At 39.7% G+C, this 25561-nt stretch overlaps 1 protein-coding gene across 1 annotated transcript; it reads right to left on the bottom strand.

Moving 5' to 3' along the window:
• Nucleotides 1-15629: 15629 nt before the first annotated feature.
• Nucleotides 15630-24098, bottom strand: LOC127626625 (guanine nucleotide-binding protein subunit alpha-13-like). Its single transcript, XM_052102553.1, has 4 exons — nucleotides 23789-24098; nucleotides 22662-22888; nucleotides 18104-18154; nucleotides 15630-17529 (listed from the first exon to the last, which is right to left on the bottom strand). The coding sequence occupies exons 1-4, from the start codon at nucleotides 24066-24068 to the stop codon at nucleotides 16957-16959; spliced, it is 1131 nt and encodes a 376-aa protein (XP_051958513.1). The 5' UTR covers nucleotides 24069-24098; the 3' UTR covers nucleotides 15630-16956.
• Nucleotides 24099-25561: the final 1463 nt, after the last annotated feature.

Genomic DNA, 25561 nt, shown 5'->3' with positions numbered 1-25561 from the left:
TGATTAGTGACTTTAGATATGAGCTTGAGACACAGACAACTTTACATGTGACATGAACAAGACTTTATTAACTAGACTAAACATTTAAACTACTCTAACATACATATACATACATTCATACAGTTTACCAAGGGAAAGAGGGCTGAAGCAGAATACAGGAAGGCAAGAAGTTATAGCATTGTTTGAAGTTCAGCAGATCAACAGCCTGAGCAAACCATCACATTAGTTCTGACACGCCCTTTTTAGAAAGGGGTTAAGGATACTTAATGTATCAAATAATGAGACTAAGTTTGATACTTGCATGTCCCATTTGAATTAAACTGTCCTGATGCAATTTGTTGATGGCTTGAGTTGATCTTTGATGATGTTGTCTTGATGAGAGAGAGAACCAGTGGGAGTCAGAGACAAGGCCGTAGCCTGGCGCACGCTTGGGAGTCCTTGGGGCCTTCTAGTTTGGCATCATTCAGCGAGAGAGTGAGACAGCACAAGGCTCAGAGGACCAGAAAACAAGAGAGGCAGGAAGCAAGAGAGGCTAAGCGAGAGCTAAGAGAGGGCTAAGAGAGAGAGAAGAGATAAGAGAAAAAGAGGAAGTGGGCGCAGTAGTTTTATACCCTTAGAAAACATGTCCCACCTCTCATTGGCTCGACCAATGAGAAGGGTTTGGGTTCCAGGCGGGAATTTGGTTTATTGCTCTTTGTTCTCACATTTCTCATTGCATGTGCAAGAAAGAAAACTAGGAAATATACTTGTAATACTAATATGTTGTTGTTATCGACATATCATGTACACAGTCATTTCGATCTTCAAAATACCAAGTTATAGAGACCAAATATGCCACACATATGATTTCGGTTAACCATAGTATGCAAAGTCTGAAACATTAACCCATTAGTTTGCAAGAAAACATAGATCAAGCACATTTAAGGGAAAATGTGAGATGGCACATTAGATACATGTCAATATTTATCACATGGATATATAGAATATATATATAGGATTAACAGGGTTCATTTCTCTTTCTCAGTAAGAGAATGAAGTGAGGGTCAGCACTTCTCTGAACATTCCTTTCTCACATGGTACGGGTTCAGAAGGCTGAAGTCACGAGGGTCTCTGGAGTGTCTCTCTGGGTCGTAAAAACGTCAATAGCGCATTCTACTCCAGACTCGCTGGCGCTCCCCGGTGATTTAGATGGGGAGAAACAGTGTGGGGGTTTCCTTTAGGACCCTTAGCACACAATGTGTGCCCTGTATTTAGAATTAATGAGTTCATGATTCTCCGTTCATACTCTACAGTCCCCCTTTTCGTCAGGTGATGTCCCTGTTGGAGACATCATCGGATCGACAATCATCACGATGGCGGATGGCAGGTGAATCATGAGGGTTTTGTAGCAGGTGGTTGTTCCACGGTGGGTGATGTAGACAGTAGCCACATCCAGGTCTCTGCAGCAGGTGCAGAGGCAGCAGGTGCAGAGGCAGCAGGTGCCTTGACAGTGTGTCACCTGTCATTATGAAGTCAGTCCGTTTGAGGCAGGTGCTTGTTTTGTGGCTGCAGGGAGTGGTTATGGGCATTGTGTAGTGTGGAGAGAGTTTCAGACTGACCTAGTACTGGTAGCAAAAGGGCAGCAGGTGGCCGTTCAGCCCTTGGTTCGGCACCCAGTCACCAGGTGTCTGAAGTCTGCAGTGTTACTCTGCTCTGGCAGCAGTGCTGACTTGAGCTTGCCTGAGTGGTGTTGGGCAAGAGTCAGAGGTTTGTTCTTCCCAGTACTCCTCAGGGGAGTTCTGTTCCAGGAGCTCTTTTGCTAGTGCTAGCAGCTCTTGTAACTCATAAACAGGCTTTTCTAGCTGTCTTTGTGCAGCCTCTGTTTGGCACCTGTTTGAAAGGTGTACAGGAGGATGTTGTTGTAGACTGCTGTGGGACGTCCTGTGGTGTTTGCTGGGTGAGGCCTTGTGTTTGTTAAAGGCCTTCTGTGTCAGGTCACGCAGTTGTTGGATAGGCATTGTGTGGGGGCAGGCCATAATGCCTAAATGGTGACTTACCATAGGATGGAGGTTTCGGAGGAAAAGGCTCTTGAAGCTGGTGTCCTCCTCCATCCCAGGTTTGTTGCGAGCTCCGAGTAAGCTCGTCTGAGTCTGTGGTAGTAAACATAGGGAGTTTCATGCCGACCCTGTTTGGTGTCTAGGGCAGCGATCAGTCCGTTGTTAGACTCTGAGAATTCCCTTATGATGGCTTGTTTCAGCTGCTGGTAGTTAGACTGGATGTTTTCTGGCTGTCGAGCCAGAAAGCGTCGCAACTCTGGGCTGGATGTGATCCAGATCAGATGAAGTCTATCTTGATGGTTCACACTCATCAAAGACTGCAGGTGAAAGTCAATGTCTCGCAGGTAAGCGTGGACGTCGTGGTCTCCTGCAAGCTCTGGTGTAAATGCAGGGATATGTCTGGCCATTCGGTTGAGGTCTTTGAGTGTCGCTACACGTGTCGTTTCAAGATTCGTCTGAATCAATCCTTTTCCTTCCGCGGCTGCAGAAGCTTTAAGGAAACTGTCCGATGACGTGTTAAGCAGAGGGGTTTGTCTCCCCTTTGTAAATCTGTGCTTGGCTGGGGAGGTTTCTCTGCTGATTGCAAGTGGGGAGTGAGATGTCTCTCCTGCTGTGGTTCCTTTTGCAGCAGGTAAGAGTGTCTCAGTTCTCGTTGGACCATGTCAAGTTCATCTTTGGTGTTGTCCAGCTGCTGAGTCAGCACTTTAACTTCAGCTCTGGACACATTCAGTTGACCTTCACAGGCCATGATTCTGGCATCTTTGTCCAAGAGTTCAGAATTTGCTGTTTTTAACAGTGAATCTTTGTGAAAAAGTACCTTTTCCAGGTGCTCTCTGGCTGTCTTTTCCAGCTGCTCTTGTTGTTTAGCAGCTGTCAGAGCCGTTTGAAGTCTGTGGATTACCTCCTGTGACTCCCTTCTGCCAGGGTCCTTGTGTCTGTCCTGAGCCTCCATCTCTAGCTGGTCTATGCGGTTTTTAGCATGTGTCAGCTCCGTTTGGGACTCAGTGATCTGGCGTTGGAGGTTGTTTACCTCCTGTTTCAAACCTGTGAGGTTGTGGGCCAGGACGATAACCTCAGTCAGATATTTGTGCTCATACCTCTGGTTTGAGTCGTCTGTCATTAGTTCTTTTCCCTCGTTTTCCAGTTGCTTTTTGTTCTGTTGCTGAAGGTCGTCAGCAGCCATGGATAAAAGGGTGTTCCTCAAAACACCTAGCCAGTCCTTTTGGCCTGCCATCTGGGCAGTTAGGCTGAGCATCTGCAACATTTTGGCACACTTCTGGTGAGAGTAAGGGCAAGAGACTAATGCAAGATCAAACAGAATTTGGAGCTAAAGGCAAAGTGAGACAGCAAGGTGTATAATGTACAGCTAGGTTTTGCTAGGTGTGGTTAACAATTGAAATGTGTTCCTGATTATTACTATCTTAGCTGCAAATAGCAGGATGCTCAGATTTGTGTGGATCTGAGTGGCTTTGCTAAAAGAGCGTAAGCCTAGATTTAATAAATGACTTAAGATGTTTCTTTGGGTCAAATTATTTATCAGCACTTACTGATAGCATACAACAGGCTTGATCTTTGAACACATGAAGAAGAGAAAGAAAGAGGAAGAAAAGAGCTTTCCTATTAGATTGTGTCTATTAGTGGTGCTCAAAATTATGCCATAGAAATCGTCTAGATTACTAGTGTAGCTGGCTCATAAAATTTAAGCAACTTGTTGCAAATAAACACAAAATCGAGAAGAAAAGTATGTCTAGTTACTTTTGCAGTTTTATGGGGAAATAAACCACACTAGACCAAGAGGGTTAAATGGGAAAATGAATAGCTGACTTCTATTATTAGTAAAAATAATAAAAAGACTTGAAGAAGTGATTAAAATAGCAGAATAACCTTGTATTGGGAATAATCAATAGCACTTATGATCAACAATTAGATTTGCTTTGGACATCATTCTATAGTTGGTCACAGCTGTTGCGTGTTCAAGACCACACAATGTGTTTGTCCCTCTATAAAGTTTAGTCAACGTGCCATTGAAAGTTCCCAATAACTATAAAAATTATTCTCTATCTAAACAGTTTACATGTAATTAAGTTTTTAGATTTAATTAACAAAGTAACTGCAAATTTAGCTGAACAGCGTTCAGTAAGGGATGCACCTGAAAGGTGCAGGTGAAGTTAGATGAGAAGAATTAAAGTTAAGGAAAGAGAAAGTGAGAATTCAGAAACCAGAAATGGGGTTAAAGGAAAATGGTTTAGATCACTTCACTCTGCATGCACACAAGCTGTAGATAAAGGCTTCATGTAAATTATGCTAGCAGCTAACTGTTGAAGCTATTAGTTAGCTTAGCCTAAGCTAAGGGGCTGCTAAGTTGGGTTAGCTTAGCCACCTAGGCTGGTTTGTTTACAAAATGGCGTCGGAAGGAAACACATGTGCTATCTGGAGTGAGCACTTCCTGTGACAAGTCGTTGTCATGGGAACCAATGCACTTCAGAGTTTCAGTGAGTGAAACACAGTTTTGATCACCAGGAAGCTAAGCCTCTTAGATGCACAGATAAGGTTTAGATGAAGGACATCAATCTAACTATAATTTGTAAGGCCTTTATACTGTGAAAAGGGGAGCATCGCCCAAATCTACATTTATATAACACTGTACTGAGATTTCTTCATCAGAAACAGGTTAAGCAATCAATTCTGGTACAGTTTACATGCCGCTGAGCTGAGATTCCTTCATCAAAACAGACTTACACTTTAATACTGAAATTAGGGTTTCTCCGCTAAAATCATATTACTCGTACACTGATACCTTTTGAAAATATGCTTAAATGTGTTAAGACTCTTTCAATTACAGTAGAGATGTCAATTCAAGCCATCACTTTATCCGCATCCAAACAAGCCAGCAACTAGTGAAGCAAATGCCGTTTCGCATGTCATGTCCTATTCTGACCGGAATTATTCAATGCACACTTTTAGGTTGACAGTGGTTCAAGCTCATAACCTTTGTTTAATCATGCCCGCATCATTCTCCACCATTATGTAGCGAATCAGCTCTATGAAATATTAATAATCAATCATAACTTGTTATAATCGATTATGAATATTTGGATCAGTTAATCGGGTTAACTTGATGTAGCTACATTAACATTACAACCAAATACTCAGTTCATCCCGTGAACACTCAATATTGGTTATTAATTAGTTAATTAATAGAAATGTACATTTCCGGGGCATGGGAAATGTCTTTCTTACTAAGTATTAAGAGCAAGTAGTCAAAATCTATGATTAGTGACTTTAGATATGAGCTTGAGACACAGACAACTTTACATGTGACATGAACAAGACTTTATTAACTAGACTAAACATTTAAACTACTCTAACATACATATACATACATTCATACAGTTTACCAAGGGAAAGAGGGCTGAAGCAGAATACAGGAAGGCAAGAAGTTATAGCATTGTTTGAAGTTCAGCAGATCAACAGCCTGAGCAAACCATCATATTAGTTCTGACACGCCCTTTTTAGAAAGGGGTTAAGGATACTTAATGTATCAAATAATGAGACTGAGTTTGATACTTGCATGTCCCATTTGAATTAAACTGTCCTGATGCAATTTGTTGATGGCTTGAGTTGATCTTTGATGATGTTGTCTTGATGAGAGAGAGAACCAGTGGGAGTCAGAGACAAGGCCGTAGCCTGGCGCACGCTTGGGAGTCCTTGGGGCCTTCTAGTTTGGCATCATTCAGCGAGAGAGTGAGAGAGCACAAGGCTCAGAGGACCAGAAAACAAGAGAGGCAGAAAGCAAGAGAGGCTAAGAGAGAGCTAAGAGAGGGCTAAGAGAGAGAGAAGAGAGAAGAGAAAAAGAGGAAGTGGGCGCAGTAGTTTTATACCCTTAGAAAACATGTCCCACCTCTCATTGGCTCGACCAATGAGAAGGGTTTGGGTTCCAGGCGGGAATTTGGTTTATTGCTCTTTGTTCTCACATTTCTCATTGCATGTGCAAGAAAGAAAACTAGGAAATATACTTGTAATACTAATATGTTGTTGTTATCGACATATCATGTACACAGTCATTTCGATCTTCAAAATACCAAGTTATAGAGACCAAATATGCCACACATATGATTTCGGTTAACCATAGTATGCAAAGTCTGAAACATTAACCCATTAGTTTGCAAGAAAACATAGATCAAGCACATTTAAGGGAAAATGTGAGATGGCACATTAGATACATGTCAATATTTATCACATGGATATATAGAATATATATATAGGATTAACAGGGTTCATTTCTCTTTCTCAGTAAGAGAATGAAGTGAGGGTCAGCACTTCTCTGAACATTCCTTTCTCACATGGTACGGGTTCAGAAGGCGAAGTCACGAGGGTCTCTGGAGTGTCTCTCTGGGTCGTAAAAACGTCAATAGCGCATTCTACTCCAGACTCGCTGGCGCTCCCCGGTGATTTAGATGGGGAGAAACAGTGTGGGGGTTTCCTTTAGGACCCTTAGCACACAATGTGTGCCCTGTATTTAGAATTAATGAGTTCATGATTCTCCGTTCATACTCTACAAGCGTTACGCTTCAAAGCGTGGGAAGCTATCCCAGGGATATCCAAATGGGTGTTAAGCACAATAAAACAGGGCTATTTGCTACAGTTCGATCGCCGCCCTCCCCGCTTCAGAGCGCGGCTCGAAACTATTGTGAACACGGAAGCAGCCTGCATGCTTCGTTCATAAATAGCAAACCTTCTGTGCAAAAGGGCCATAGAGAAAGTGCCGCCTTCGCTGAGCGAGTCGGGGTTTTACAGCCGTTATTTTCTTGTTCCCAAGAAAGACGGCGGCCTCAGACCAATATTAGATCTCAGGGGTTTGAACAAGGTGCTTGCAAAAAGACCGTTCAAAATGCTTACAATCAGGAAACTCCTCGCGCATACGCGCCAGGGGGACTGGTTTATCTCTCGATCTGAAAGATGCCTACTTCACACAGGCCATTCTTGAGATTCGCCTTCGACGGCCAGGTTTATCAATACACCGTCCTTCCGTTCGGCCTGTCTTTAGCACCCCGTACTTTCACGAAGTGCATGGATGTGGCGCTCGCACCCCTGCTGAGTCAGGGCTTGCGAATTCTGAACTATTTGGACGACTGGCTGATTATGGCACAGTCACATACGGAGCTTCTGTCTCACAGAACAGTTCTCCTCAGCCATCTGAACAGTTTGGGTCTTGCAGTCAATTGGACCAAGAGCTCACTACAGCCCAGTCAGGCAATTTCCTTCCTTGGAATAGAACTAGACTCCGTGGCTATGACGGCTCGCTTATCTACACAGCGCGCGCGCGACGTGTTCAGCGACTAGCCGCGTCCTTTCAGATGAACAGCCTCACGCCTCTGAAAAAATTTCAGAGAGTGCTAGGTTACATGGCCTCAGCCGCAGCAGTACTTCAGCTGGGTTTACTGCGCATGCGCCCGCTTCAGCATTGGCTAAACACCCGCGCGTCTCGCTGGGCTTGGGCCACAGGCCGCCAGCCGATCAAGGTGACTCAGACCTGTATTTCAGCTCTGCAGCCCTGGACAGTGGCCGAATGGTATCAGCGGGGAGTGACGATGGGAGCTGTATCTCGCCGAAAAGTCATTTTGACAGACGCGTCCAACACGGGTTGGGGCGCGGTCTGCGAGGGCTCTCCGGTTTTTGGCCTATGGTCAGTTCAGGAAAAGCTCCTTCACATAAATTGTCTGGAAATGATAGCGGTCGAGTACGCACTTGTGCGCTTTCTCCCAGTCATTCAGGGTCACCACGTCCTGGTCCGTTCGTCAGCTTCGGTTCTGAGCGCTTCGAGTCGAGCCCGCAGGGTCGACATCGGAAGCTCCTCGCAGAGGTCGCATCCGCCTTCAGCGAGGGCAAGCTCTGCGTGCCCCAGTCCCAGGCAGAGAGCGCAGATGATGTGGCGGTCTCCGGCGCTGAGAAGGCCGCGGCATGAAGCGCAAGTGGTGCGAGGCATCTTAAAAAAGACGCTTGTTACTCTTTTGTGAAGTTCGTTAAGAACTAGCTTGCTCTAAAAAAAGGATACGTCGCCGGATGGCGTAGCTCGCAGGATGGCTGAAGGTGGCGGAGACGGCCGGCTTCTTCGAGCGCTGTCCAAGCTTGCTAGATGCCCCTCGAACGGCGACGCGGCTTCCAGTTCAGAGATGCGAAGAGCTTCGCTGAAGAGATGAAAATCAGGGTTCCAGCCTCACGAACTACGCTTATATGCAATCTAGCCACGCCCATTTTGGCGGGCTTTGATGCAGTAGCGCGGACGCCTCTCATTGGACGCGAGTTCAGCCCAAGTTCGTCTATAGGCTGCAGCAGTTGCCGCAGAGCAACCAATGAGCTCGCTAGCTAGCCCGCTCAAGGTCTGCAGTTGCTGCACTGCGTTGACAAATGATACAAAATTAAGGATAATTTTTTGGCTTCAATATCTCAGAAAAGATGAATCTTTCCCGTAGCGTAAGCTAGCTTATGCAATACTCGTTCCCTCATCTAGAGAGAACCGAGGTTACGTTAGGTAACCGATTCGTTTTCTGGAAGTCCCGATAAGCAGTTGGTGAAGGATCCGCGATTCCAAGATGGAAACTCCGGCAGAGGTCACGGTTGGGAAAAATCTTCTCCTGGCTAGCTAGCTAACGTTACCGATAACTAGGTAAGTTAGTCAATAGTAACGTTTCCTGTAGCATTAACGTTAAAGGCTGTGAAAACGTCTCCGTCGGAGCTCTCACAGAAATGTTTTCGCTGAATTCCTCTCAGGCAAAAAGTGAAAGATATCAACACAAAGACGAACACAAAATAAATACAACCACAAGACAAAGCCGTATATAAAGAAACGTAAATTTGAGTAAAAGTCTGTTATTAACGGAGCTTAACGTTAAAGGCTGTTAAAACGTCTCCTTCGGAGCTCTCACGGAAACGTTTTCGCTGAATTCCTCTCAGGCAAAAGTGAAAGAAATCAACACACAGACATAAATATAAAGACAAAACCGTGTGTAAAGAAGCGTAAATTTGAGTATTACCTGAGCTTTTCTGTCACTGACGACGAGTCAGAAATTCAAGTGCTGCTTCTTTCGCGCTTTTTTCCCACAGATTCTAGAGCTTTCTAGACTGGGTAAACCCCGCCCACTCTGCTGGCGCTTTGATTTCGCCCTGCAGCTCAGAAACAGCTCTGGAAACTTGCACGTTTCTCTCCTGCTTCCGAAGAAAAAATATATAACACTGATTTTTGTAAAATAAAGATCCCATGGTACGTATTTATGAGTAAACCAGACAGCCCCAATTTGGCAAGTAATGCACATGACATAGTAGCCTACCCAAAATAAAAAGGTTTCTGCTCATAAGTCATTCTGAATAGACACATAACCAACATATATTTAGAAAGCTTGAGAGTTTTGGCTCAAGTTCAAAACTCAAAATTAATCAGATGTTATTAATATTGAAATATATAAGCTCAAAAATAAAAACAACAAATATTAAGAATATATTTATTAAATGTATAAAAATATTAATATTTTTATATTAATATACATAATTATGTGAATATACTATTGCAACGTATAACCAATGCTTCATTTCAAATCTGAGGATGATATCTCAAAAAATGATGCGTTTATGAAGCCTATATTGTTAAGCCTATATTGAGAAGTTTAAGATAAGGCTTATCAAATATTGTATTGCCCTGTTAACACCCATTTACACCCAAACACCCATTTACAGTCACAAAACAAACAAACAAAAAATATTCTTGGAATCTTATGCGAATTCTTTAAAAAAATATATTGGAATATTTAATTTATATATGGAATAGAAAGCTCCTGCAGCAGGTGCATCAGAGTACAAGTTACATAACACATTTTAATTTATTAATATTACACTTTTACTTAAAGCTCACCATCGAGTATTTATATCATATTCCGATAATGAATTCTGAACAACAATAATCTGGGGCCGTCCATGTGAAACGGGTACAAAGAAAGATATAATAAATAAAAAGGAAAATTACAGTAGTTTACTTTACTGTTTACAGTACTATAGTGGCTAAATTGTGATTTTTTTACAGTAATGCTTTGACTAATGTGATTTCAACTGTAATGCTTGGACTACTGTGATTTTTAAGGTCTTACTGTAAACTTTACAATATTCTACTGTAAAAATATTATACAGTAATGTTACTGTGAAATCTACAGTAAATAACTGTAGATTTCACAGCAATTTTTTACAGTGTTGTATTTCTGTTGGCTGTTTAAAAGAACTAGCAATGCCGAATGTGCAAATGAATAATTCTTTTGAGTCGGTTATTTTCCATGAATTGGCCAAACGGGCTTGCGAAAGGGTCTGAATCAATTCATGATTCAGTACAATTCGTTCAGAGCGCTCACTCACTGAATAATTTTGAGATGTTTCTCACACAGTAAAACAGTATCGGGATATTTATGAATACAGAGAACAAACAGCGCTGAATACAATGGAAATGCACCAACAATCAAATGAGACAAAATACTGTCTTTTGGAGAGGTAACTTTCAGAAACTTCAGCTAGTGCTGTGTCATGTGAAAAAGGGGCTGTTCAAACTGAACGGGTTATTGCGTCCGCTCACGCTGTTTTTCAGTCGTATTCCATGTAAACATTAACTAGATGGATGTCTTTTGACAACTGCGTCACGTTTCACTGTGTTTTTAGGATCTCTCATGGGAGCGCTGCATTTTTAGACGCTGTCATGTTAAAAAGAACAGATAAAAACGCATCTCAAGACACCTGCGTTGAGTGCGTTCTGCTCTATTAGTTGTGGTGCGTTTTGCTTTTTTAGCGGGAATACATCTGTCTGAATGGTTAGGCCATGTGTCCACCAAAGCTTTTTTTTTCCTGAGGCCAGAGTATTTTTTCAATTGTTTGCAATGGGAGCGCTGCGTATTTTAAAAAGCCAGCAGCGTGACGAGGCACTTGGCATTTTTTCTGGTTGCCGAGAGTTGGAAAATGTTCAACTTTGGGTAAAACAGAGCTGTCCAATCACAGTGGAAGAGGGGCGGGACAAATACCACACCGCACCAACCATCACATCCTACTTGTACAACGACTGAACAACAATGGTTTGCTGGTCTCTTGAGTATTCATGTCTTTACCAGATGACATCACCGGCTACTACAATATTAATATGAAAAATAATGCGTCAGCCTTCCCTTCATCCAGAGCAAGTACTCTTCCTTGTGCTGACATTTTTACATTCAGTACTTGTTGATAACACAAACTATCTGCGAAATGAGGTACACATTAATTCTGTTGATATTCATTTATGCATTTGGCAGATGCTTTTATTCAAAGTGACTTACTGAGCACTTATTACAGGGACAATCCCCCCGGAGAAACCTGGAGTTAAGTGCCTTGCTCAAGGACACAATGGTGGTGGCTGTGGGGATCGAACCACCAACCTTCTGATTACCAGTTTACCAGTTATGTGCATTAGATCACTACACCACCACCACTCCATATTCCGTATCATAGCAACCAAAACATCTCAACTGAAAAAATGCTGCGCCTCCAAAGCGCTCTCAAGGGTTCCCAGCTGGGCATTTTGAGGAGCACACCTGGCATTTTCAGCTGGCAAAAAATGCTTTGGTGGACACATGGCCTAACTGGAAGAAATGCTTTAGCCAATAGTTACATGAGTACTACTCATACTTGAGAAAATAAAACAAATGATTATCTCAAAGTCACCAGAATTGAACACATTGTAAACTATTTTTGCAACAACAAAAAATTATAAATCTCACGAGACAGCATGAAACCGCAATAAACACAACAATAAACCTTCTTCAAACTCATAAACATGTAACGTTAGCTAAGTTCCGTTCCGTTCCGTTGTCTAACAGAAAATATGTAATTGAGAACCGTTTTACTGGACATTCGGCTATATACTTATATAAAAACAGTATGAGCACGGTTTAGGGGAGATAACCGTTATTATAAACTGAAGTAGGCTACAGTACCGACAAATTAGGCAGAATGCAAATACGACGCGATGACGTCATTAATATGCTAATGACGCATGACTTCATCTGGCGACATTTAGCTACTTTTCGAGCAGGCTTTAGCTACTTTCCATTGAAAATAGTTGGCAACACTGAATTTGACCCGAGGGATACCAGAGAGTCCCAAAAGTGAAGACAATACAAGAGTTAAACTATCTACTGTCCATTTATAGTCTTTAAACAACAGCTTGGCTCCTTACCAGTTAAAAAACAGATAATTTCAAGACGTTGACATAAGGTCAGGTCATCACACGTGTCACCCACTGTGTAGAGGCTCAAAGCACAAGATATTCGGTCGGTTCATTGTTGCCAACTTAGCGACTTTGTCGCTATTTTTAGCGACTTTTCAGACCCCTTTAGCGACATTTTTTCAAAAAAGCGACTAGCGACAAATCTAGCGACTTTTTGGACAAACCTTAGCAACTTTCCAAATTCCAAATATCGCCAGTACTGCAAGCGTGAGGTCTTACTTCCCCACTGCGTCTGCTCTGTTCAGTGAGCGGCTGATAGCAGCAGCACATTCCGTTGACTGCACGCCAGCGGACATAGACATGAATGAGCTGCGCATGTGCACGCTGTGTTAGCAGGAACCAATCAGTGATCACATAGCAGCTGCCTTCTCCTTTGTTTTAATTAAAAACATTTAATTTGACCGTGTTTCGGCTATATACTTATATAAAAACAGAATGAGCACGGTTTAGGGGAGATAACCGTTATTATAAACTAAAGTAGGCTACAGTACCAACAAATTAGGCAGAATGCAAATACGACGCGATGACGTCATTAATATGCTAATGACGCATGACGTCATCTGGCGACATTTAGCTACTTTTCGAGCAGGCTTTAGCTACTTTCCATTGAAAATAGTTGGCAACACTGGGTCGGTTGGACAACTAGGTTTTGGCACGGAGTTCCCGCCATATAGTGTCTCCTCATGTCCTTCGTTTAGTGACTGCTGAGCAGTACTGTATTACCGGTATTTCCCTGTGCCATATATTGTGATGCCACAGCCATGCTTGTTACATTTTTGTTTTAATTTGGCAAAACCATTTCTTTCTACACAAACAACTGAATGACAATAACGTTTGACTTAAAATTCGTCGAGATCTCATACAGTATACATTTGCGCAAATAAAACGACATGAACGACAAACTCCAACGCCATTTGTAACTAGTCAGAAAATGTTAAAGACGGAAGTGGTACAGTGACGAAGTTACGTGTTAAGTTGCATGGAAAGCACCCATAATATTTCACGCATTTTGTGTTGACATTATTGCCGTGTTTAACAACTTTTTTCTGTCACAGAACACCTTTTACGACTAAACAATTCTACGGCACACCACTATCCCACATGATAGGCTAACCATCGTCAATATTTTTCCTTTTCAATAACTTGTCCATGTTTTCTGTCTGTCTTAGTGTTTGTAATGTTTTATTTGTTTCAATTCTGTTATTACCCTTCATTTTAATTTTCATATTTTAATGATTATAAGACATTTAATACCTTTTATTTTCGTTCACATTTTAATTTTTAATCACGAATTTGCAGGACGAGTATATAGCAGATTATGCATTTATTTATTTATGAAGAGAACAGATGAACAACAGAGACAATGTTGTGTTGTGTTGTGTTCGTGTTCACACGAAGCAGATTAATGTTTTCCCCCCGGCAGTGACAGTGGAGGCCACTAAAACACGACATGTGAACAACACAATATTACAAAAAACAAATGCGATTAAAATATGAACAAAAGACGTAAAAAATGAACTGAACAGAACTCAATCGACAACTCAAATCTTTCTGCTGGTCCGCATCGACTTAAACTCGCCTGTGCGTAATGAAACGCATTAAGGGAGAGTGATGCTGAGGCAATTGTCAGTAGATTTTGTGTCTTTGCCTCGGACAGATGACTTCTCGTGACAGTTTTAATTTGGTTCTGGAGGCTGAACCCAGCGTCAAGCGCCGCATTGCGCTACACATTACAGCACAATACGGGAGGTGTGCACAATAAACATTGAAAAACATGTATTTGGAAGAGAGAAAAAAGCTTGCAGTTGCTTTGATAGCAGAAAGTAATAAAAGGTCTCGTTTATGTTGAGGTCGAAGCGTTTTCTTGGTGATTTTAAATGATTTCAATAACTGGGGTCTCTGATATTCGTAAACGATACGGTCATATTTAATTAAAAGAAATGTCTCTTCACAAATTTGGACAGTTTTAAATATGTATTGTTGCTTAGTACTCTCAAATACATTATTGCTGAAGCAAAAACTTGTGTGTGAAAATCACTTTGGTGTGACGTCACTTCCTAGACTTCAATGCATTCTGCAGCGCTGACGTGAGTCACGTGAAAGACCACTCACATTTGCACATTAATCATTGCTCTTCACAATTACAAAAGTAACCGATTATGGTTTCAAAACGGGGAAATTTCTCAGAAAGGTGAGGAGTTTGGATCCCATAAATTGTTTTCATGCATTTATTTTTTTGTGGAAATATAATGCAATAAATGTATCCTGTAAACAGGGTCGTTGGGAGGGTTACTTTTGAAATGTAGTCCACTACAGATTACAGAATACATGCTGTAAAATGTCATTTGTAACGTATTCCATTAGATTACTCAAGGTCAGTAACATGTTTTAAATACTTTGGATTACTTCTTCAGCACTGGTAGATTTTATCACTTGTTTTGACTATAAAAAATCTGCCAGTACAGTGAGTCAAAATACATATATTAAAAATACATTCTCTGAAAAACCTAAATATCTTATGCAGTGTTGTTTCTAAAACAAGATCAATCAAACTGATCTTGTTTTAAGGATTTTTAGATATTTTTTACAAGAAAAAAATACAAAAGTATTATCAAGAATACGACATTTGCCCTAATATCAAAGGTCTTACTAGAAAAAAGAAATTATGATCCAACATTAATTTTCTTGATAAAAAAATATGATCGTGTCTGGTAACATTTTGAACATGTAAAATGGATAGAAATAGCATTATAGTTTAGCGGACAGCTGACAATTTACAAAAGGTTTATTTCGGTTTCTTTTGTTCCAAACTTACTTAAAATATATTTCTCTGTCTGCTCGTATCATAAGAATATTTCACAGCTGTTCAAATGCGCTTTGGATCACATCAATTATATGTATAAATATTTTCCATCTGAAAGGACTAAATATTAAATGAAACAAATGACAATAAAATGCAAAGTAATCTCTTCAGTAATCAAATTATTTAAAATGTAACTAATGAAAGTTACTTTTTGTATTTTAAATACGAAATTCAATTACATGAATATCGTTACTCCCCAACCCTGCCTGTAACAAACAAATGTGCTACAAAATAATCCTTGCAAGAACATCATACACACAAGCCTGGAAATGTATCATTTTTAAATGAAGTAAAATCTGGTAAGGTGTTCCACAGTGGTGAACCACCAGAGTATATATTTTTTTAAAAATCAGCCACATTACAGAATTTAGATAAGTGCGATATAGGTTAAATATCCTTGTCACTTTTTCACTGTAAAAGAATAGTAATAAAAAAGGCATTCTAGTAAAATAATCAGATTTAATAGGCAGAATTACACAAAGTGATCAACAAAAAATAAACCAATGAAAACATACTATACAAAAAGCAAGTGATTATAGCCATGACAAAAGACACACAGCATTGTATGAGCAATTAATTTTTTTTTACAGATTTTTATACACCAAGACCTTAACAAAAGCAATCAGATAAATTCAATTAACTATACAACAGTCAGATTACAGTGCTTCTTTGAATTAAAATTACATTAAGACTTGGTCTCCTCCCATCAACATATTTCAATTATCCTAAAATCAAACCAGTTGTAGTAGATCTCAAATGAATGTGTCCTGTTTTAAGAGATTTAAGGCAAACAAAAGGTGATTTATTTGGCCTATAAAATGAAATGGACCACTTTAACAGTAAATTTATAAAACCCTGAGCTAAAGCAGTCCACTTCAACCTACACTGGAGCAAAGACACACGGCCAAAAATAAAAAAATAAAGAGAATTAGGAGGGAAAAAAACTGCTCAATATTGACAGTTAGTCAAACGTTAAATTTAACGGCTTTTGGAAAAAAATCTACATCTTCACTTGACATCCAGCAATACATATTTAAAACACCATAGAACAGTTTTCGGTGGTGCAAGATAAAGCTGGATTTTAAAAAAACTGTCTTTGAACAGAAGCGTTATTTTAAAAATGTAGGAAAAACAGATAAATATTAAGGCTTGAAAAGGCAAACATCAAAATCTACGTTCCCTTTTCATATAAATGACAAATAGACGTACTTAATGCAAAAGTACCATAATTGTACAACTTTATCATCCTGATCTGAGTTTAACGAAAAGGCCATTTTGACTGTGTGGAAGACAAAAAAAATTAAAAAAATTGGGTCTTAAAAAACCCCCCAACCAATTAACCCCATACAAAACTCCTGCTGTGGCAGAAGAGTACTATTTAAAGCCCTGAGTTTTCTAAGTTTCTTTCTGAAAAGCTTCACCAAAACAGGGTGTCAAATGTGTTACAGGAGTGTTGACTGTTCTATACAAAATATGCACTCACAAACAGTTAATCACCACAATTACAGCATTTTGGTGAATAACTGAGGACCGTTCCTGAACATACAGTATTTGATATGGCTACAACAAGCTTAAAACAGTTGCCTTCTGGCATATAGCAAACCCTGGCATATATATGAAGGTAATATTATGCAATAATTTTGAAGACTGCATAATTCTCTAATCCATTTTACTTCAACCACAATATGTATTGAACCACTTTGTATTAAATAAAGTAAAAACCTAATTAAAATGGAAGGTTCATAAAAGGTGGGGTCTGGGGTCTTTCACTGTAACATAAGCTGTTTAAGGTTGTCATGCAAGATGGTGTCTTTGACATCACGGAAGACAAGGCGAATGTTCTCTGTGTTAATGGCAGTGGTGAAGTGATAGTAAAGGGGCTTTTGCTGCTGTTCCCGGCGCTTGTTTCGGAAGCAGTCCACCAGGAACTTTTGCACATCCTGCAGATTGTTGGGCTCCCCTGTGAACTCAGGGAAGTAGTCCTTGATGTTCACAATCTGAACTTTTTCTTCCAGCAAGTCTGTCTTATTGAGAAAGAGAATGATGGAGACGTTGGCGAAAACGCAGTTGTTGGCGATCGTCTCGAAGATGTTGAGCGACTCCATGAGCCTGTTAGTTTGCCGATCTTCCATGAGAACCTGATCGAACTCACTGGATGAGACTAGGAAGAGAATGGAGGTCACAGAATCAAAGCACTCAAACCATCGCTTGCGCTCCGACCGCTGCCCTCCCACATCCACCATCTTGAAAGGGACGTTTTTGATCTCAAAGTCGTACTCATGGATACCCTTGGTTGGTTTCCGTGCCAGAAGTATATCCTTTTGGCTAGGCAAGTAGTCCTTCAGATTAAATGGAAACAAAAATTAGACCACAATCACCTAATTGAATTAAAAACATTGAGTACTTTTTCAGTGAACTTCATTTCATTTTGGCATTTTTGGGTACATCTCTTTTGCTGTCATTAAAATGCACTGTAAATCCTAAAGCTTATAATAAATAATTGTTTTGAAAAGGGAAAAATAAAATCATACAAATTCTCTGTAATAGCTAAATCTAGCAAGTTAGATTCCCTCTATTTAAAGTATTTAAGCTGAGCTTGTATGGTAATTTTAAGTTCAACCAAGGAGTTAAAATTGCACTGTATGAGTTGGCATACTCAATATTTTAAATTAAAAGCAATTAACATTCTATTAACTTAGAAAGTTCTATTAACTAACATTTGGGAGTTTTAATTTAAAAAAATTGATGTAACTGATTGCCTCAGAATTTTTTATTTCTGCTAACGTATTAGTGTGCACTATGCATTTACTGCCATTTTATCAGACTCCCTGCTCTCTAGATTTGGTTTAAGTCAATCACCAACAAGTACAGTTATTTTATAATGAAAGGATCCTAAACATTCATTTTAGTTACCAGTTGTCCAAGTTTGTCCACGTTGTCCAGGAAATATTTCACAGATTCACCCTATAGAGAAAAAAGGAAGATAAATCACAAACAGAATTAGGTGTCTAGTGTCAGAGTTGAGCACGGCTTGTTCATGTTCAACTAATTTCCTTATTTCTCCCTCCACATCCTCATGCTTTATACAAATCCTATCCTTTTACGGTAAAAAAAAAAAAAAAAGAAACATTAAAATAAATAACACATTAGGTATATAATTACCTAAAGTTACAATACACAAAAAATAATGTCCTTATGGTTATGATCATAAAAGATTTGCCAGTCCAAGGCAGACATTGTAATGATAAACTAATTGGCTTTACTCTAGCCCTTATTCGGGAGTAGGCCTGAACAATTAATCGTATTTTAACCGTAGTAACGGTTTCTGCCTCTAAGGGTTAAGCATAACTGTTTTAGAGCTAGAAGGTAAAAATTAGCAGCCAGGTAAAAATGCTAATTGTTGTTCATTCTAATTATGGGCTGTGTCCATGGATGACAGACCATATCAAAGCTTTTAGAAGTCCATTTTCACCTCAACTGACCTATCAGGCCCTCTTCAGAAGTTCGCTACTGACCAATCTGTTTCACTTTCAAGCACACTACGAAATACGTAGTTGCATGTCATACAGTTGAAGAATGAAGTTTAAATACACCTTAGCCAAATACATTTAAACTCAAAATTTTCACAATTCATGTTATTTATTTGTAGAAAACATTCAGTGTCTTAGGTCAGTTAGGATCACCACTTTATTTTAAGAATGTGAAATGTCAGAATAAGAGTAGAGATAATTGTTTATTTCAGCTTTTATTTCTTTCATCACATTCCCAGTTGGTCAGAAGTTTACATACACTTTGTTAGTATTTGGTAGCATTGCCTTTAAACTGTTTAACTTGGGTCCAATTTTCTGGGTAGCCTTCCACAAGCTTCTCACAATAAGTTTCCAGAATTTTGGCCCATTCCTGCAGACAGAACTGGTGTAATGGAGTCAGGTTTGTAGGCCTCCTCACTCGCACTCTTTTTTTCAGTTCTTCCAACAAATCGGATTGAGGTCAGGGCTTTGTGATGGCCACTCCAATACCTTGACTTTGTTGTCCTTAAGCCATTTTGCCACAACTTTGGAGGTATGCTTTTGGTCATTGTCCATTTGGAAGACCCATTTGTAACCAAGCTTTAACTTCCTGGCTAGTGTCTTTAGATGTTGCTTCAATATATCCACATAATTTTCCTTCCTCATGATGCCATCTATTTTGTGAAGTGCACCAGTCCCTCCTGAAGCAAAGCACCCCCACAACATGATGCTGCCACCCCCATACTTCCAGCATATTCACAATGTCCTTTGCTGTTGTTCTGGGATTGATTTAAACTTTTCGCACCAAACTACGTTAATCTCTAGGAAATAGAATGCATCTCCTTCCTGGGCAGTATGATGGCTACGTGGCCCCATGGTGTTTATATTTGCGCACTATGGTTGTACAGATGAATGTGGTACCTTAAGTCATTTGGAAATTGCTCCCAAGGATGAGCTAGACTTGTGGAGGTCCACAATATTTTTTTCTGAGGTCTTGGCTGATTTCTTTTGATTTTCCCATGATGTCAAGCAAAGGGGCATAGTTTGAAGATTGGTCTTAAAATACATCCACAGGTACACCTCCAATTGACTCCAATTAGCCTAATTGCCTAAACGCTTTGACATCATTTTCTGGAATTTTCCAAGCTGCTTAAAAGGCACAGTTCAATTAGCGTATGTAAACTTCTGACCCAACGTAATTGTAATAGTCAATTGAAAGTGAAACAATCTTCGAATCCAGGGTGGGCTGAGTGACTACAGTCAGGCTTCCTAAGAAACCAACTGGCCCGGTAGCTAGGGTGGGTAGAGTCATGTTGGGTTAACCTCCTCGTGGTCGCTGTAATCTGGTTCTCGGTGAGGAGCGTGGCGAGTTGTGTGTGGATGCCGTGAAGAATAGCGTGAAGCCACCGCACGTGCTAGGTGTCCACGGTAACAACTTCTGATTTAAACTGTATGTTCTCTGCTCTTTTCTGTTTGTAGTGTATCAAGCATGAGGCTCATGATATGGTGTTTTCAGCGGTCTCAAGAGGGTTTTTTAAACAGATGTGCTCAGAGTTTGCTTAGGTTTGTGTGGATCGCTAACGCACACTGACCAAGTTATATTTAAATCACTCCAGATTTACTATAATTGCACATTTGCGTAATTCCAAATATATCTCGGCACCATTTAACTAAACTAAAGTAACTACATTTCACAGGGCTCTTTTGGACTAAAGAGGAGATGAGGACACTTAAGCATGTTTGGAATGAAGAGCACATAGCTTTTTGTCAACTACATACAAAAACTTAAGTCTACCTGCAATTTCCCACCAAAAAATAATAATTGAGAATTCAAAGCAAGGTTAAGAAACTATAGGGCAATTCAGAAGAAATGTCAACCATGGAAAAGATATTACACGAAGGAAAAAAAAACCTTTTAAATTGTTTACTTAATGGATAATAGATTTTTTTAGGAAATTACATTGTTTATCCACTTCTTATGAGGGGTGCACCATTTCTAAAATTTTTATGATTATATTTTATGATTACAAAAGAGGTGTCGAAGGACTCCATTTTCACTTTAACAATAACACACTTTATCCTAACAGTACTTATTTTTTACATTGTAAGAGCCACATTTATGAAATTGCTGCGTTCCAGTACTGTCATGCCCATTACGTTTTAAAGCTTAATTTTATATCACTTAAAAAAATATTGATTCAAATAAACTGATACTTTTTGTACAAAGCTAACTTATGTTGACTTAAAATGAACAAATGGTCTCCCTTTACTTTTAACACAAATAAAAATGCATTAGGGACACGAGTTATGGACGCTTCATTTGAAATCAAATGTATATCAATGAGAGAATCACAAACCTCCACTGTTCATTCTTTATCATGATGAATCAGATAGATTGCTGAATATTGCTTTGATCTGTGACTTGTTCAAACTAGTGCATTTATAGCCAGCATTTGGGAAGGGATCATTTTGATAAACTTTGCGATTTGAGTTGAATTATGAATCTTGCTGCGCTGCTCAGCGTGTTCCACACACACCCACTAGAAAGCACCATGGGCTCGCGTAGTGTTGTCCCTCATCGTGTAAGTGTAGCTTTCACAACCATTTCATCCGTAACAAAGAGATGTCACATCCGTAATGACATTTTTCCTCTATTTATGTGAAAAATTATATATTACATGTTCTTAGGAGTGCCAAACCTTCTACGTTATGTACCTAGTTTTATTTCTGGATTGCATTTCAATACAGAGTTTTTACTAAGTGTGTGGTCTCACAAAAACTTTAAAGTCCATAATGCAAGTTCATTTCCCAATATAAAAAGGATGAAAACTTGTTTAGACTGAACATTTTCTGATGTTTGGACTCTATCTGCAGATGTCTTATGATTATACAAACAAATAGTTTGATAAACTGATAATGAGTACTTTATGTGTAAAGTAAAATTTCACATTCTCACTACAAATGTCACACAAGACTGGAATTGCCTTTTTACAGAAATATATTAATATTCTGTATACACTGATGAGACAAAACATTGACCACTCAAAGGTTAAGTGAATAATGTTAATCATCTCCTAACAAGGCCAACAAGTCCGATCCACGGAGGCCCCACCTCGCAACTTACAGGACTTGAAGGATCTCCTGCTAATGTCTTGGCCAGATACTACAGGACACCTTCAGGGGTCTTGTAGAGTCCATGCCTTCATAGGTCGGTGTTGTTTTGGTGTTGAGCTAACTTGAGCTAAATGCTATACTCAAGTCATGTGTGTTCTACCCATGAATATGGATGCTCTCATCTTCATAACTGAAATGCAAACTAAGCTCATGCACAGTCAAACACCTCATTGCATTACAGGACACTTTTTTAAACTGTGCTCAATTTTAATCTCAGACCATTGTTCATGCTACATTCACAACATTCACAGACGTGATCCCAGATAAAGCAAGCACAAATGCCTAAAGCCTGCAGACTGAATGCAGTAAATGGCAAAAGAGCCTTGTAAAAGCCTTGTAAAAGAGCATTATTCCAATAAGATAAAAAATGGCAAATAAATTTCATTCAAATGTATGAAAATACATAAGTAGGCATTTCGCCATGATTACTACCGGTACTTATCTTAGTGTATGGAATGTAGTGTAGGTGGCATTTCACCTAATTGGAGACCTACTTTGAGTATGTAAGTACAGAACAGAATCTGCTGTGCTGGTTTTACTGCATGCTGCAGCAGAAAATGATTCATGGCTGTTCCCTACTTATCCACCATGCTTCACAATACCAAGTTGTTTAACAACAGATCAACACTCCTTCAAGATCACTGCACCCACAATCCCTGCGAAAAAAGCTGAACAAATTCTATAGCCACACTTCAGAAAAATCAGGCCAATTGAAACGCAAAGCATACAAAATAACCTATCAGGCTTGACATTAAATGTGAAAATAAAATCAGTGCAAAATAATTTACCAGTTGAAACTCTCTTCGTCTGTCGTAAGCAGTCTGAATACCACTGTCTTGCCACAAGGCACTGATGGAGGGCTGGTAGTTCAGGAAGATTTTGGTCTCCACCATTCCTTTCGCCATCATGGATGAGCGGGTGTCAAAGGCCATCACAGTCTCCCCATGAACCTGATTTTCAGGGTCTCCCCAAGGGATGTGCAGTTTCTCACGTGCATCCACCAAGACCCGGATACCTAAACAGACCATAAGATATCATTCAGTTCTAACAAAGAGTTCAAGCTTTAATTCTCTAATAAGATTATTACATAAATGTAGACATTGTCAAGCAGAAATCTGGTTAAATTCATTTTAGCAAACTGACCTGCCATGGTGCTTTATAAGAGATGAAAATGAAACGTATCCGAACATGAAAAATGTCATAAAACTAATAACACGTCCAGATGGCTGAAACCAATACACACCGATCAGCCACAACATTAAAACCACTTGCCTAATTTTGTGTAGGTCCCCCTCGTGCCGAAAAAACAGCGCCAACAGTGATATTCTTACAACTTTACAGAGCGGTAATCCGAGTTACTGTAGACTTTGTTGTTCAAACCAGTCTGGCCATTTTCTGTTGACCTCTCTCATCAACATGGCTTTTCCATGTGCAGAACTGCCGCTCACTGGATGTTTTTAGTTTTTGGCACCATTCTGAGTAAACTCTAGAAACTGTTGTGTGTGAAAAGCCCAGGAGATCACCAGTTCAGAAATACACAAACCAGCCCATCTGGACCTACACAATATTAGGCAGGTGGTTTTAATGTTGTGGCTGATCGGTGTAAGAGGGCGCTGTACTTTCTATATCGGTGTCAGGTTTATTGAAATTATTTTTGAGTGGGTTGAATACAGGTCACAAATATAATGGCTTTCAAAATAGTCATGTTAATTTATTTAGCGCCAATATATAAACATTAATACGAGTTACTCGATAAATCTCAACATTAAAACGCTGGCCTTCGCGTCGTTTATGCGCTTGGCAGAGGAATCGAAAGTTGACGAAAGTTACTTTTCACGCAAGAACATCGGCAAACTGGCGCTAAAATAGGCGATCGTTCGCTTTAAACAATGAACCTTCCAGTTCCGTGTGGTACCTTTGATAACATTGCTGTAGATTGTACACCGGAACTCTTCTTTGGCCTGCTGGTCGAAGTCCTGCCCATGAATTATGCGCATTTGTTTGAGGAAAGTTGACTTGCCACTTTCGCCCGCTCCTAACAGCAATATCTTCACCAGTTTCTTCGAATAAGTCTTCTCCCGAGACAGTCGTTTGTCGATCTCCTTAGACTTTCTGATTTGGTCAATTTCGCTGCTCGAGAGGAGACAATTGGGGATACAAACTATAGCAGCCCGGGAGGGCAGGAAATCCGCCATCTTTGTAGTAACGACTTCATGGATACATCAGTCGCGCTGTGCACGCGCGGCACGTTCACGTGTTCTTTTCAAGCATGGGCGGATACAGCGGGGTGTGGTTTTATGTTTGCCCATTCAGTTTGACTCTTTTAGACCTCCTAGCTTTTGAAATTTAAGCATGTGCAGGATAAGAATTATAGATATCGACAATATAATTCTCATTCATTTAAGGCTAATTCTTGTTATCAGTAAAATTAAGGTTGCACTTGTAAAAACGTCATAGTTCACCCCAAAATTAAAATTCTCTCATCATTTACTCGCCCTCATGCCATCCCAGATGTGTATGACTTTCTTTCTTCTGCTGAACACAAACGAAGATTTTTATAAGAATATCTCAGCTCTGTTGGTCCATACTGTGCAAGTGAATGGTGGCCAAAACGTTGAAGTTCTAAAAAGCACATAAAGGCAGCATAAAAGTAATCTATATGACTCCAGTGGTTTAATCAACTGCTGCATCAGAAACTGCATACTGTCACAATATGTACTTTGATGAATGACGTAATTATCTGCCGGCAAAATAGTACATTCTTTTAGGTATGCTTGCGAGTAGTATGAATATATTTCAGACATACTACATCAGAGGTGCTTTAAGGTACCTATGGGCCCATGGGGCCTTTAACACCTTTAACGGTTGTACTATCACCATGTCAACAACCACGTCTCCTGCTGAAAGTAGTTAAATGCGCTACTCTTGCAAACATGGATTTTGGAATATGGGCCCCATAGCCAGTGGCCCCCAGAAAATTTTAATAGTGGTGGCCAGTGGAGGCCACAGCAAAATCTTGGGGTGGCACCAAAAACAAACAAAAAATTCAGTGTAATGTGTGTTATACTTGTTTACATTTGTTTCTGGTTATTGTAACAATATGACTTTAAAGCCGCAGTCCGTAACTTTTTTGGTTAAACATTTTCCAAAATCAATTTGTCGCGTGTGAAAATGCAGCCGGTGTTGAATCGTTTGTAGCCTCTTCTTACAGCAGCTGGAATGTAATTAAACTTGTCATTCTGATGGCGGTTTGTAATCCAGCAAGTTCAAAACAACTGTCTATGAAATTGCTTTTTTAAAACATTAATGATAGACATTCACCATTACAGTATAATTGAAACCTATACCAATTTCAGCATGTATTAGGCTATGGAAAATAACAACTTTTAATTTAAGTGAACTGAAAACAATCTTCACATAACCCATTAGAATAAATGTTGTATTTACCTGTGGCCTTCTTACCTGTCTAACAGATAGGAAATATATAGAAATTGAATAAATAAATTATATATTTTACATAAATAAATAAATTATATATAGATTAATTCTTATTAAAGCTACAATTTTCTGATACCTTTGTTCTTTTATTAACATTAATAACAGACATCACAGCAACTGCTTTATTAGGCTACTGTGACTTTAAGATCTGCCGCTGCCTAACATGGCATCTCATTTTCTCACAACTCTT

Source organism: Xyrauchen texanus, chromosome 33 (assembly GCF_025860055.1).
Source record: "Xyrauchen texanus isolate HMW12.3.18 chromosome 33, RBS_HiC_50CHRs, whole genome shotgun sequence".
Classification (NCBI taxonomy): Eukaryota; Metazoa; Chordata; class Actinopteri; order Cypriniformes; family Catostomidae; genus Xyrauchen; species Xyrauchen texanus.
This window is presented reverse-complemented; position numbering and strand designations above follow the sequence as displayed.